This window comes from Sus scrofa, chromosome 9, assembly GCF_054392235.1.
Source record: "Sus scrofa isolate SSC_HxYL_T2T_F1_AM1 chromosome 9, Sscrofa_HxYL_maternal_Yorkshire_Landrace_v2.0, whole genome shotgun sequence".
Taxonomy (NCBI): domain Eukaryota; kingdom Metazoa; phylum Chordata; class Mammalia; order Artiodactyla; family Suidae; genus Sus; species Sus scrofa.
Window position 1 is genome coordinate 39,772,040 of NC_139391.1, and position 14,782 is coordinate 39,786,821.

At 44.5% G+C, this 14,782-nt stretch overlaps 2 protein-coding genes across 8 annotated transcripts in view; both read left to right on the forward strand.

The window, feature by feature from the left end:
- The first annotated feature begins 2,890 nt into the window (after positions 1-2,890).
- Positions 2,891-10,326, forward strand: C9H11orf52 (chromosome 9 C11orf52 homolog). 2 transcript variants are annotated; one of them, XM_084976037.1, is made up of 4 exons: positions 2,891-3,005; positions 7,459-7,554; positions 8,781-8,899; positions 9,134-10,326. In XM_084976037.1, the coding sequence occupies exons 1-4, from the start codon at positions 2,974-2,976 to the stop codon at positions 9,160-9,162; spliced, it is 276 nt and encodes a 91-aa protein (XP_084832163.1). In that variant the 5' UTR covers positions 2,891-2,973; the 3' UTR covers positions 9,163-10,326. The 2 variants fall into 2 exon arrangements, with proteins under 2 accessions (XP_084832163.1, XP_003129889.3); XM_003129841.5 differs by having other exon boundaries at positions 7,459-7,496.
- A 549-nt stretch (positions 10,327-10,875) lies between these two features.
- DIXDC1 (DIX domain containing 1) overlaps positions 10,876-14,782 on the forward strand; it is a 78,745-nt gene continuing 74,838 nt past the window's right edge. For all 6 annotated transcript variants that reach the window (XR_014815229.1, XR_014815231.1, XR_014815233.1 and 3 more), the window contains exons 1-2: positions 10,876-10,926; positions 12,802-12,893. Coding sequence is in view for 1 of the 6 variants with exons in the window: in XM_084976016.1 (XP_084832142.1) it covers positions 12,837-12,893 (57 nt within the window). In the remaining 5 variants the exon portion in view is untranslated. The remainder of the gene's footprint in view (positions 10,927-12,801; positions 12,894-14,782) is intronic.

The following is a 14,782-nucleotide window of genomic DNA, read 5'->3' on the forward strand; positions in this document are numbered from 1 at the left end:
TCTTAAGAATCTGTGGAGAAGTTCTGGTTGTGGCACAGTGGAAATGAATCCGCCCAGTAACCTTGAGGACTCGGGTTCGATCCCTGGCCTCCATCAGTGGGTTAAGGATCTGGCGTTGCCACGAGCTGTGGTGTAGGTCGCAGACACAGTTCAGATCCCATGTTGCTGTGGCTGTGGCATAGGCTGACAGCTGTGGCTCCCGACTCAACCCCTAGCCTGGGAACTTCCATATGAGCTGGGTATGGCCCTAAAAAGCAAAGGAAAGAAGAAGAATCTGTGGATCCCACAAAACAAACTTTCACTTGAAAAATTTGACTCTTAAAGGATTGTATTAAAAATCAAAGCAGGAGTTCCTGTCATGGCTCAGTGGTTAACGAATCTGACTAGCGTCCATGAGGACGCAAGTTTGATCCCTGGCCTTGCTCAGTGGGATAAGGATCCAGCATTGCCGTGAGCTGTGATGTGGCTTGGATCCTGCATATCTGGGGCTGTGGTATAGGCCGGCCCTGTAGCTCTGATTCAACCCCTAGCCTGGGAACCTCTATAAGCTGCAGGTACAGCCCTAATAAGCGCAAAAAAAAAAAAAAATTAATTAAAGCACGCCTTAGAGAAATAACTATTGATATATTTTTTTGTTCATTCAGTCAACAAATATTTCTTAACCCCCAAGTAATATACTATGGAGGTTGTACATTATAAATATAAATTTAGGGGAGTTCCCGTCGTGGCGCAGTGGTTAACGAATCCGACTAGGAACCATGAGGTTGCGGGTTCGGTCCCTGCCCTTGCTCAGTGGGTTAACGATCCGGCGTTGCCGTGAGCTGTGGTGTAGGTTGCAGACGCGGCTCGGATCCCGCGTTGCTGTGCCTCTGGCATAGGCCGGTGGCTGCAGCTCCGATTCAACCCCTAGCCTGGGAACCTCCATATGCCGCGGGAGCGGCCCAAGAAATAGCAGCAACAACAAAAGACAAAAAAAAAAAAAAAAAAAAGAAAGAAAAAAAATGTATAAATTTAAAACTATACTCCTTTATCATCTACTCACAGGAATCTTAACATATAGATGAGGAAAAAAAAAAGAATTTTTAAAGGATCCTATTCAGACTTCAACCAGAACAGCTTCACTTTGATCTGTTTCATAACTGGAATTTTTACATGAGCTTCATTTAAAAGAAAGTATTCCTTAGCTAAAAAAAATTGAAACCTCTAATTTAGTACAGATTCCCCACCCCCTCAAATTCTTTAAAGATTGTTAGTCAACTTCTTTTTTTTTTTTTTTTTGTCTTTTGAGGGCCATACCCTCAGCATATGGAGGTTCCCAGGCTAGGGGTCCAATCGGAGCTATAGCTGCCGGCCTTCACCACAGCCACAACAATGTGGGATCTGAGCCATGTCTGCGACCTACACCACAGCTCGTGGCAACGCCAGATCCTTAACCCACTGAGCGAGGCCAGGGATTGAACCTGCAACCTCATGGTTCCTAGTCAGCTTTGTTAACCACTGAGCCAAGACGGGAACTCCAAAAGATTGTTAGTCAACTTCTGTGACATTTTTTGTGGCGGAGAACTTAGATCTTGGTTTTCTTTTTTTTTTTTTTTTTTCCACATCTGTTATAAATTCTTCCTTCTATTGAACCAAAATCTGCATTTTAGTAACTTCTGTCCATTGGTTCAGGTTATGTCCTGAAAATAAATGCAATCTTTCTTTCACTTGAGAATCCCTTTAGATATTTAAAAATAACCGTCCTTTCCTCCAAAGGCTTCCCTTTCCTAACTAAATTGGTGCACAAAACAATAAAGTAAGATACTTGACCAACAATCAGCTGAGAATGAGAAGTAGTAATAATAGCTAAGGCTTACCAAGGGGGTCCCCTGTGTCAGGCCCTGGACTGGAGTTTCATGTATGTTATTTCATTTCATTTTTACCACAGTCCTATGAGGCTGTTGCTTTTTTCTTCTCCAGTTTCATAAGGAAAGAAGATGGGGAGGAAAGAAGAGTCTAGGGTACCCTCTGTGGAGTACAGGGCCGAGCACTGGTCCTGAGCATCTGTGAGGGACACACAAATAACTGGGCATCTGAGCAAGGCACTAAAGATAAGTGTGGGAGCACTGAAGGCAAACTGCACCGGTTCCACAAATCCTCCTAGAGCCCCCATTTTCTCCAGAGGAACTTGTTCAGCTGCATCCTAGTTGCCAGTGTGTGTGGAAAGAGTCTAACTCTGTGTCATTGGAGGAGAAGCTGAGTTGCAATTAAATGGCGATTCCCGTAGTTCTGTCCTGGGGATGGGGAAGTGAGTGGTTAAGGAGTGCTGAGGCCATTCCAATCAGAGAATCATATGATGCTTGACCAGAAAGGGGATTAAGTGGTAAGTTCAGTCCTTTATTTTTAACGGTCCTAGAAAAAAAGTGATTTGTCCACATAAATTCCAGTAGCATGGGAGGAGAGAAAAAGAAAAAAAGGAGACCATTTCTCTAAATTTTAGTTTCCAAGAAGGTCCAGTATTCAAACCCATATTCTGGACAGATATCAGAAGAAGCTGAGAGCGATTACCTTGAAAGTGAATCTCCAACCCCAGTAGTGCTGGGGAAACATAAGAAAGATGCTTTATTATAGAGCATCTATTTTGATGATGGAGTGATATAATGGAGAAACATTTCCTAGGGAAACCCTTTTCTATCTCAGGTTTCTTTCCCCTGAAGCTTGAAGCTCAAAGTTCATGCTTCATCAAAGCAGTTCCAAATCCCGAAGGTGAACTCGCTCTCACCTGGAGCCTGTTGTGTTTCTCTTCCCTTTGGCTGGGAGCAGTCACCTGGGAATCTTTCCAGCAGGTGGCTTCCAAAGTCCAACCTGTTAGGTTGAAATCTGACACTGACAGCGACTCCCCGGAGCTGCTGAGGGAAGCCAGACGGGGAACCAGGAAATGCACAAGCCTCTTTCTGTTCAAAAACAGCTGGGCTCCCAGGGAGACAGAGCAGCATGGGAAACCGGCTCTGCTGCGGGGGAAGCTGGTGAGTAGGGGGAGAGGTTGGAGGGGAACGTCTCTGTTGGTGGATGTGGAGGCTCGGAGAAGAAGAGAGAGCCCGAAGATAGCTCTCTGCCAGCCTCCCACTGTCACCATCTTTCCCTGGCACCTCCAGGAGCCAATACCAGAGCAGTACGTCCTTCTGTGCTCTCTCCTTTCAGGAAACCTCAAAACACACCGCCCAGCCAGCTGTCTATAGAATGACCAGGGCAGGGCTGGAATGGTGAATGGACATTTTTGTTTCTCCTTTTCTTCTTCCTTCTCTCTCTCCCTTTCTCCTCCAGGTAATGATAATTGTAGCATTTGAGAACTTCTTATGTTCCAGGCACTTCATAATCTTATTTGATTTCTCCAACAATTCTGAGGGAGGCGGTCTTACTCCCTCTCCCATTTTATAGCTAGGAAGCTGACGCTCAGAGAAGTTAACTCATTTGTCTGGGGTCCCGTGGCTAGTAAGCAAATAAACCAAGATTCCAACCCAGGCCTGTATGACTTCCGAGCTCATAGTTTTAACCTCAGCACAATACTGCCTCCTAAATCAAGCAAATCAACTTTGGGAAAATGTTTATTTAAAAGGGCTTCAGAAATGAGGAGAAGCAGCATATCCATCGAATTTTTGAACAGAACTTTCACATTCTTTTGCTGTGTGACCTTAGGCAAACCCTGTAACTTCTCTTTTTCCTCATATATAAAATGTAAATAACGCAACCTGTGTTGTTTAGTTCACAAGCCTGAAGAGCAGGGGGATGTGAAAGTCTCATGAGAAATGAGTTACATTGTCTTTATTGTTCTTTCCCAGAGTTGTCATCACTGTTGCTAAATAGCAAAAATTCAATCAAGTAAATTTTAAAGATTTCATTGGCTTTATTGAATGGTTCATGCATGGCGCAGCATCAGAGGAGTTGTTCAAAATGAAAGGCTCTTATAGGCAGAAGAGGGAAGGGATCAGGAAAGAGCAGATGACTTCATCTTCCTTTGCGCAATGGAAGGGTCTCTGTGGCAGATTAGCTCATTGTTGCTGCCCAGAAAGTTCCAAACGGACTGTTTAAGACTACATTCCTGGGGCAGGTCGCAACTCCAGTGCGTCTAGGGCTTAAGTCGTGGTTTGGTGATGTGAGCTTAGCACACGAAACTACATTAGAGGCCTATTGTTTCCTTTTAACACTGTAAACAGCTGGACCTGGTTTTTTCCTGTCCCCTGCCTTCTTAGCTATCCCACTCCATGCCTGCCTCCTTCTTGAGGATGTCTTATTTGTAAAAAAACTATCATTATGTTTAGAGAGATAGGCGAGGGACATTAGAAAGCACATAATGATTTAGAGTCAATACATTGGATTCCTGTCCTGTTCCTACTACTCATTCATTCATCCATTCATACTGAGCAAATATTTTATTGAACACCCAGGTATACCAGGCACAGTGACAGAAGCTGAAGACAGCCATCATGGGAAATTTCGTTCCTACCTTCTTAAGATACCAAAGTTCTAGGGGCTTAGTTGGCCCATCTATAAAGTGAGAACAATGGTGTTTCCTAGAATATTGTCAGGATTGAAAAAAACAAATGAAGCACTTTTTAAACTGTGAGATGTCCTATAAACATAAGACATCTAGGAACACAAAAACTTCCACGGAAGGGGGTGTAAAGCATTTTTCACTCCCCCTTTCTTCCCAAATCTTTGTATTCTTCATTTTTGGTTATTCCTCCCTGTGATGGTGGCAGTCATAGTAGTCAGCTTTGATTGACGCTCATTATATGCCAGGCACCTAGCTGAATATTTTGCTTTTATTTGTACTTATTTCATATTATTTCTATTTTTTATGGCCGCATCTATGGTATATGGAAGTTCCCAGGCCAGGGAGTGAATCCTAGCAGCAGCTGTGACCTGTTCTGTAGCTGTAGCGATGCTGGATCCTTTAACCTATTGCACTGGGCTAGGAATCAAACCCATGCCTCTGCAGCAACCTGAGCTGCTGCAGTCAGATTCTTAACCCACTGCACCATAGCAGGAACTCTGAATATTTTGCTTTTATTATTTTATTTAATTTTTATAATAACCCCATGAAGTTTAAGTTCCATTATTATCCTCATTTTATTAATAAGAAAATAAAGCCTAATAAAAAACTTGCTGAGGTCATACAGCTAGTCTGATACTATCGGTGTGGCTCTAGAGCCTGGCTAGAAATGCTACAATAGATGTTCTAACCAAAATATATTTTTTCCTCTTAAAATATTAGGACTGGATAAATATTGTTCTCCTCTATTTCTCATTATCTTAGTAAACTTGCAGAAAGTTAAAGACACTATGACAACTAATGAGACTTTCATTTAAAAATTTTTTCTGATTATAAAAGTAATACACATTCACTGTAGGAAATGTGGAAAATACCAAAGAGCAGAAAATAAGAGATGACCAGAAATATAACCTGGAGATGACAGGAACATTTCAGTGTATTTCCATGGAATCCTTTTAAAATGCCTATATGAATAATTTTTATGGTAAAACATAGTCTCTTCTTACTCTTTTAATAAAGAGGAAAATTTTCCATGCTAATAGGTATTCTTCCAGCATCTTCCTTAAATTGATATGTAACATTCCATTGACTGGAGATGCCATTTATTTAATTAGTTCCCAATGTTGTATATTTAGGCTATTTCCTATTTTTCACAATTGTAAATAATGCATCCATATTTGGACTTGCCTGATTATTTCTTTGGATATGGAATTACTACATCAGAGGGTAAACACATTTATGTTTAAGGCTTCTTATACTTACTGCCAATTGCATTCTAGAAAGATTGCACCAATTTTTATTCCTATACTAATACAGGAGAGTGCCCATTTAGCTTCCTTAATTCTGAACTAAAAATAAAATCCTACACCTGTGAGTCAAACTGACTATTCCATTTGGGTCATGCCCAGGCATTGTGCAACATCCAACTTGGAAACAGGCTCTGTTCACTAAAATTGAATCGTCCAAGTCTATGTTATTTTAGGATTAATATTTCTCTTTATTTGTTTAAGTAGAAGCAAGTAGGAACACAGTAGTGACCAGGGGAAAGGAATTAGAGGCTAGGATTAGGCTCTGACGATGCAGCGGAAAGCAAAAAGAAGAGTTGAAATGGCAGAAGAGGAAGTAGAGAGACCCAGAAATAGTTTCAGAGATTTTCTCCTAAACCACCTGTAGAGTTCGGATGAAGACTCTGCTTTCAGCTCAGCAAGCTGCCTTAAAACCGAAGATCCAACCAAAACACGAAACTCTGTCAGATATGTGTGGAAAGAGAAGTCCCTCTCCCCCTTTCTTTCTTGTTTTTTTTTTCTTTTTTTTGCTGTTTCTTGGTCCGCTCCCGCGGCATATGGAGGTTCCCAGGCTAGGGGTCAAATCGGAGATGTAGCCACTGGCCTATGCCAGAGCCACAAGCCGTGTCTGCAACCTACACCACAGCTCACAGCAACGCCAGATCGTTAACCCACTGAGCAAGGGCAGGGATCGAACCCACAACCTCATGGTTCCTAGTCGGATTCGTTAACCACTGCGCCACTATGGGAACTCCTCCCCCTTTCTTTTTAATTAGCAATAGAGGGAAACTTCCTTGGGGAGACAGAAGTCAGACAGATAAAACTGGCTCTATTGAGAGATGGAAATGTACTAGCAAGAAAAAGCATCCGGAGTAAGCCACAAACTATTCAGCCTATTTCCTCAGACAAGTGTTGTTTCTCTGGCCATCGAACAGTTGACAATCACGTAGACACAGTGGCTCCGGGGGGACCCCAGAGGCTCAGAAATGAGTATAAGAGGTCCGTCCTGTGGCGAGGGTGGTGTCGCTGAGTCACTCACCAAATTCAGAGCTCCGCGTACTGGGGATAGGAAAGGTTAAACATCTCTCACTTTCTCTGTTAATTAAAACCAAGGACAAAGAAGCACGGAGGGAGGTCATCTACTAGGAAAGGGCTTTTCAGGGAGCTAGCTGGTTAGCCCTGGTTGCAGCAGCTTCTGTGACTCCCAAAATGAGAACCCCAGGTTGGCAGAGACCCTGAAAAAAGACTCCAAAGAAGAAGCAAGAGGGTCTCTGAATCCAGGAATATCCCATTCATGTTTGGCAGGTTTCCCTTACCCTCCGCTGAGATTAGCCCGTTCCCAGACAATCCCAGAATAGCCCTCAACCCAGCTACATCCCTGGCATGTGGTGCCTGATTGCCTGAGGCTGTATTTTGGGTTTGGTTATGTCAGTTGTACCACTCCACCTTCCAGAACCATCCCTGTGGGAGACGTGTGGTACCCGTGATAAATGCTTTGGGGCTGGCTCAGGGTGAATCTTTGTTAGAGGGAAGCGAGGGAAGGTCAGTCCAGAATGTTAAGGAGACCACAGAGCAAATGATGAAGGAGGGAAGGCAGAGGCCAGGCTCTCACACATGGGTGATCTGTTTTTCCTTTCACAGGAGCTGCCCATCAACTTTCCAGAGGAAAAAGAAAATGGGTAATTGTCATGGGGTGGCTGGGGGATGCTGGGAGCAGTGCAAATTAGAGAAAAGAAGGTAAGAGAACCAGTGTCTTTAGAAAGGGCATAAGGGGAAGGGCTAAAGGGAGACAGTACATCAAAGAGAATCATTAGGTTGCTGGGTTCAAGACCAGCTCTGAAATTCGTGGTCTCATTTTTTTTCCATCATCTCAGAGAGGCAAGGTTGGTTGCTCATATTCTTTTGTTCATTCAGCAGACATTTACTGAACCCTTAGATTGTATGCGAGGCCCTCTGCAGGATCCTAAGGAGGCAGAGAGGCACAAGAGGAAGGGCACACAGTCTCCGCCCTAAAAGAACTGAAAAATCAAATTTGAGAGAGAGATACACGCAAGCAAGTCATTGTGCCACTGGTGCTACCACAGCACCATACTCGTGCTGTGAGAGAAGGAGAGAAAGCACCAGCATGGTAGGAAGAATAGCAAGTTCCCAAGTTGGAGGAGAAGCAGAGAGGAGAGGGTATTTTAGGCAGGGGAATTATCGCATGCAGTAAAAAGAAAGAAGAGAGAGAGAAGAGAATGACTTTATGGAAAGTGACCAAATGTTTGGTGTAGCTGACTTCTTACCACATGGCACTGTCATAGTCTGTATACTTTTATCTGTCTCTCCTGGGAGACGGCAACTCCCTGCAGCAGAGAAAATAGCCTACTCATCCTCTGTCCCCAGAATGTGCACAGAGCCTGGCATTCAATGGGCTCTCATTCCCCAAAGGAACATATATATGTTGCTTTTTAGGGCCACATCATATGGAAGTTCTCAGGCTAAGAGTCCAATTGGAGCCATAGCTGCCAGCCTACGCCACAGCCACAGCAACACGGGATCCGAGTCACATCTGCACCCTCACCACAGCTCATGGCAATGCTGGATCACCAACCCACCAAGCGAGGCCAGGGATCGAACGCACATCCTCATGGATTCTAGTTGGATTTGTTTCTGCTGTGCCCCAGTAGGAACTCCTCAACATATAGTTGTTGAACTAAGTTAGGGGCCAGTGAAAAATTAGGATGGAGGGTATTATGGGCATATTTTTTCCCTCCTAAAAAAACTTACAGTAAATAGGTAAAAGGGCCAAGTTGTATACCCTGCTAAGGAGTTTGGATGTGGGGATGGTAGACATGAGAGATGAGAGCAGAGGCAGGGAGATTAGTTAGAAGCCCACCATCATAATTTAACAGACTTGAAGAGGGCAATCTCAGTAGATTCAGGAAGAGGAAATGGATTTAAGTCAGATTTCTTCCTCTCAGGGAGCCAAGCAAGATGGACATTGAAGCAGCAGCAGCAGCAGGAGCAGCAGCAGCAGCAGCAGCAGCAGCAGCAGCAGCAGCAGCAGCAGCAGCAGCAGCTGAGACAGAATGGCTTAAAGGTAATGACAGGCCTCTGTCCCTTTTAGGGGGCTGCCCAGACATGGGATCCCAGGACTCAGCTTTTCTATCCCGGGACAGGTACCTCTAGTCCTCTGTAGACCTTCCTGGTTCTGCCCATCTTCCTCTGTCCCCCAAAGGAACAAAGCAAAGGGATGTCCACGAAACTGACCCTGTACTGGAGTCGAGAGGAAAAACCAAGCCAAGAATCCCTTAATGCTGTCCATTCTTCTCAGGGCCACGACATAAGGAGACGTACACATGAGCAGGTGTTAAAGCAGCCTGCGCCTCAGCGGAGGAGTCAAGGCCTCAGGTTGGAGGAAAGCAGCTTACATTACGCAGACATTCAAGTATGCAGCAGAACCCAGCCACGCTCGGCCCAGGAGATGAAGCACCTGCAGTTGGAAAATGCTACAGAGTATGCGATCCTTCACTTCCCACAGGCCAAACCCCGCTATGACAGCAAGAATGGGACCCTAGTGTGAGCCCTGGAAAGGAAGGACTTGTTTGCATCATTTCACCACTATGGCTCTGGGGAGAATCTATTGCTTTGTGGAATCACATGGCAGCCCAGGGATGGCGGGCACATTTTAAGTTTAAAGAACTCAATGGAGTTTCCATTGTGGCTCAGCAGTAATGAACCCAACCAGTATCTATGAGGTTGTGGGTTTGATCCCTGGCCCTGCTCAGTGGGTTAAGGATCTGGCGTTGCCGTAGGCTGTGGTGTGGGTTGCAGACATGGTTCGGATTCCGCGTTGCTGTGGCTCTGGTGTAGGTTGACAGCTGCAGCTCCGATTAGACCCCTAGCCTGGAAACTTCCCTATGCAGTGGGTGCGGCCCTAAAAAGAAAAAGAAAAAGAAAGAGAAAGCCCTCAAGAGCCTCTGGAATTGTGAGTGGCCCCAGTCTCATTCGCTCTCTAGGCCTATCTCTTTGCCACCATTAGCTTGGAGTTGTATTCGAGTTACCAGGGGGTAACCTCTACAGAATGAGGGGGCTGGATTGAGTGTGCAGGAAGGTAGGATTTTGACCCCTACCTCTGCTCCTCCTCTCAAGAAAAGTTCAGAAAGAACAGGTTTCCCTTGAAGCACTTGCACTTGGACTGAATTTGCTGGAGTTAATTTGATGGTGTCCTTTGACACACCTTAAACTCCACAGCTGAAGCAGAAGTGCTCTGGAAAGCACTCTGAACTCCTGTGCACAGCTTCCCGGACTGGCTTGCACAATTTCCTCAATGGCTGGGCCAAGGGTCCCAGACCTAAACAGACAAACATGGGCAAGGGCAGAGGCATGGAGCAAGCATTTTCTGACCATCGGTTACAAGGACATCAAGTCACTGATATTGACAGCACTGCTAGGCCCAGAAACTCCCCTGGGCAGACATTCTCTCTCGGGTGCAGAACTATTAGGATAAATAAATCGTATAAGGAACATGACTGGTACATTTTCTGAAGTGCGGTCTCCGGGCTTTACAAAGCGCAGTGGGTCTCAGCCTCAGGGCAGTGGGGAAAGCGAACTTTCTGCCCCACTGCCTCCAGCCGCCCAAGCAGAGAAGGGGTATGGTTTGGACCGACAGGAGGCAGGAGCCCGTTTGTACAAAACAGAGCTCCCTGGGCGGGGTCCAGGCCGGTAGGAGGCGGATCTGGTGGGCAGGGGGAGGGGCTTTGACCGTCAGGAGGCGGAGTCCGGGCCAGCGAGAGGCAGGCCTGAAGGCCAGGGGGCGGGGCTCTGGCAATCAGAAGGCGGGGTGAAGGCCGGCAGGTCTGAGTTGCGGTCTGAGCCACTAGGAGGCGGGATTGGACGAGCAGGGGGTGGGGTCCGAGCTGGCAGGGGGTGGAGTCCGAGCCGGCAGGGGGCGGAGCCCGGGTCGGCAGGGGCTGGCTCCGTCCGGCTGGAGGCGGGACGCGTCCGGGCCTGCCTCCGCGTCACCATGGCAGCGGGAACGCAGAGGCTACACTACAGCTGGAGGAGGCCATGCTCAGAAGGGCTGGAGACAGAGATGAGGAACTAGGCACATCGATGATTTAAGAGGTAGGTGCTGAAAGGTGGCGGGTACCTGGAAAGTATTATTATCATGGGTTGAGCGTCCAGACCTGAACCCGGGACACTGGGAAGGAGAGGGTGCGGTGGAAAGGAGGTGGAACTTTCAGGTTCCGAACCTTCTCTGAGCTTTGAGGGTTCTTAGTGATTCAGATCTTTAGAGCTTGGAGACTTCCCTTTTTCAATCTGCACACTGTCCTTGCCAAACACCACGGCCGCTAGGTTTGTCCTGAGAGGGAAGATTCCTTAAGATGGATAGAGTACTGAAAAATGGAATAAAGCACAAAAAGTTGGAAGTAATAGTACCAACTTCTTAGAGTATTTGTGAGAATTTAAACCACTTGGAATAGCGCGTAGTATGTCGGCAAATGTTGGCTGCCACCATCACCAACACCATCATCGCCACTACCACCCTCATTACTTTCCCAGTCTGTTCTCTGGCACAGAACTAGTGCAAGTGGATTCAGAAGAGGTGGCTAGGACACCGCCTGTACAGCTACTTGGCAGAACAACTCACTAGCCTGTTTCCTATTAGCTGGGGGTAATAAAATAAACTCCAAGGAGAATTTTAAAATATACATATATATAGATAAATTTTTTGTTTGTTTTTTTGTCTTTTGAGGGCTGCACCCGCGGCATATGGAGGTTCCCAGGCTAGGGGTCTACAGCTGCTGGCCTACACCACAGCCACAGCAATGCCAGATCCGAGCCACCTCTGCAACCTACACTGCAGCTCATGGCACCTTAACCCACCGAGTGAGGCCAGGGATCGAACCTGCAACCTCATGGTTCTTAGTCGGATTCATTTCCACTGCACCACAACGGGAACTCCTAAAAATATATTTTTAAGGGTTATTTACTATGGTGGTCAAAGAAGTTGATATAGGTGACAGCATTTTACAAACTTCAAATGCCTTATAAAAATTTCTGCTTGAAATAAAATTGCTACCTTTCTAGTTTAAAACTGGATTCCTGAGGATGAAGGGAAGAGTGAGCCAGAAGCAGAGCTCCCAGTTATTTCTCATTGTTTTCAGAATCCTTCCCATGGTCTTTGACTTAGGAAGACATTTTCACACACTGAAATATGAGGAAGTCATTCTGGCTTATACATGATTTAACTTGAATTTTGCGCTAACTAAAACAGCCTGTTTGTGGCTTATCAAACGTACATTGTATATCTGCTTTCATCATTAGAGAAAATGGTACATTGACTAGAGGTAAAGAATTTCCATCTTAAAAATAAAGATTAAATGCCTCCCTTCCTGGGACACCAGTGCTGCCACTCCTTCAATGCTAAGACTCCCTTCTCAGTTTCTAAGGCTGTACTAACTTGCTGTGTATGTGCTGATCTCTTTTTTTGAAACCTTGAAGGAATATATATCTCACTTGTTTGATGTTCTTTGTTTTGACAAGATTTAAAACTGTCATGAAAACCATGATTCCCCAGAGCAGTTCCTCAGAGTTATTTTGAGAGGCTATCTCTGGGCTATCTTTCTTAGGTTGGCTCAAATAAAACTCTTTTCTCTTCCTATTACAGATTGTTTATTATTCCTGCCAGCAGATTGATAAATTTAGGGGGAAGGAAAAAAATGCATTCTTGCTTGATTAATGATAGGGAAACATTTATCTTTATTATTATCAAAACCTAAGTGATTACAACTAAAAATGCCATTGGGATGGATAGCCCTGTTTTAATTCTATCCTGGACTGGATTTCCTGCTAACCAGCATCCTATTTTTTATACCTTTAGATTGCTTAAATGGGCGGATGTGGGGCAGGAACTTGACCTCACTAAATTGGGTTAGTTTTTGGAATTTTTTTCCTGACCTGTACTTTTGCAACATTTCTTTATTTTCCTATTTTAAGGTGGCCCTGATCTGGCTCTTCTAGGGACCCTGAAGATGGGGACCCAAGTGGTTGTGAGACTCTGTAACTCCCGGCTGCCGCCAGAGCCCTCTGTAAGTTTCTGGTGCACTACTGAGAGGAGAGTGCGGATGTTAATGGCATAACACTCTACAACCGGGGGATTTTCCACTAGGACTCGGATCCTGGAACAAAACTGTAATATGGTTGCTTTCTTTTCTGGCTTCCCCTTCTTGTGGAAATTCTAGATCACTTGATTTATTATCTTTTTCTGGAATTAATAAAATCAGGCAGAGGTTGAAAATTTATAGCAATTAATTAGAACATAAGGTTTGTTTAAAAGATTTCGATAATGTTTGTTATTGAAATAATGCATGTGAATTATAGAGCATTTGGGAAATACTACAAACCGTGATTTAAAAAAACCCCATAATCCTCCCATCTGGAAGGAATCCTGTTTATACTTTATATATTTTCTTTTAGTCTTTTTGTCTATGTATATTATTTATGTATTTGAGATCATATTATGTGCACTTTTTGACCGTTGCTTTTTCTAACAATGTTTGTGAATACGAAATTGTTAAAAAAAAAAAGTAAAAAAAGGGAGTTCCCATCAAGGCTCAGCAGTAACAAACCTGACTAGTATTCATGAGGATGAGAGTTCAATCCCTGGCCTTGCTCAGTGGGTTAAGGATCCAGCGTTGCCGTGAGCTATGGTTTAGTTTGTAGGTGAGGCTCGAATCCGAGTTGCTGTAGCTGTGGTGTAGGCCAGCGGCTAGGATTCTGATTTGATCCCTAGCCTGGGAATCTCCATATGCCATGGGCGCGGCCCCAAAAAGACAAAATAAAAATTAAAACAAACAAAAAATAAATTGTTAAAATGTTTGTTTTAATATGAATACAAATGTTTGGTAAACATTATAATGGCTATAATTTTCTTGTCCATTCCTGTTTTTGGACTTTTAGTTTCCTCTCCCTGTGTCATAAATAACTAGTTGATTTCCTCGTTTAAGACTTTTTTTCCTTAAAAGATTTTCTCATTTAAGATAGAGTTCCAGAAGTGCAATTCTAGATCAAAGGATATGAATATTTTAAGTAATGTGTTTTTTAAAATTTTATTTATTTTTTATTTTTAGTTTTTGTCATTTTTAGGGCTGCAATAGAGGTATATGAAAGTTCCTAGGCTAGGGATTGAATCAGAGCTATAGCTGCAGGCCTACACCACAGCAATGCAGGATCCGAGTCATGTCAGCAACCTACACCACAGCTCACAGCAAAGCAGGATCCTTGACCCCCTGAGCAAAGCCAGGGATAGAACCCACATCCTCACTGATACTAGTCCGACTTGTTACCACTGAGCCATGACAGGAACTCCAAGTTTTTTTTTTTTTTTTTTGTCTTTCTGTCTTTTCTAGGGCCACATCCATGGTATGTGGAGGTTCCCCAGGCTAGGGGTCCAATCAGAACTGCAGCCGCCAGCCTACACCAGAGCCACAGCAACGTGGGATCCGAGCCGCATCTGCAACCTACATCACAGCTCACGGCATCGCTGGATCCTTAACTCACTGAGCGAGGCCACGGATTGAACCCAAAACCTCATGGTTCTTAGTCAGGTTTGTTAACCACTGAGCCACGATGGGAACTCCGGTTTTTTCGTTTGTTCGTTTGTTTGTTTTTAAAAGAAGAATCGCAGTGTCAGATTTTGTATACATCCTTCAGAAGGCAGAAGGACATCAGTTGAGAGATAGGTAGGTCCTTCATAGAAATCTGGGTGCCTCTTGCAATCAGACCCAGGGTTCTGCAGAAGGACTACTTCATGATAGTATAATTAGTCTTGTGGAGCCCTAATACATTATGAATGGCAGTTCAGAGACGAGAGGGCATTTACAGTGTTTTTGAGAGAAACTCAGGGTCACTTCCAAAATATCCACCAGATGTCGCTAGTCTAAGTCTAATTTTTGCCCACGGGATTGTTGGCAGATAA

Bases quoted from the DNA above. Each gene is read 5' to 3' on its own strand.
- C9H11orf52 (XM_003129841.5), top strand. From the start codon at position 2,974: ATGGGAAACCGGCTCTGCTGCGGGGGAAGCTG. The intron at 7,497-8,780 runs GTAATTGTCATG...TCTTCCTCTCAG, and splicing joins CCAGAGGAAAAAGAAAATGG to GGAGCCAAGCAAGATGGACA. The intron at 8,900-9,133 runs GTAATGACAGGC...CATTCTTCTCAG, and splicing joins TGAGACAGAATGGCTTAAAG to GGCCACGACATAAGGAGACG.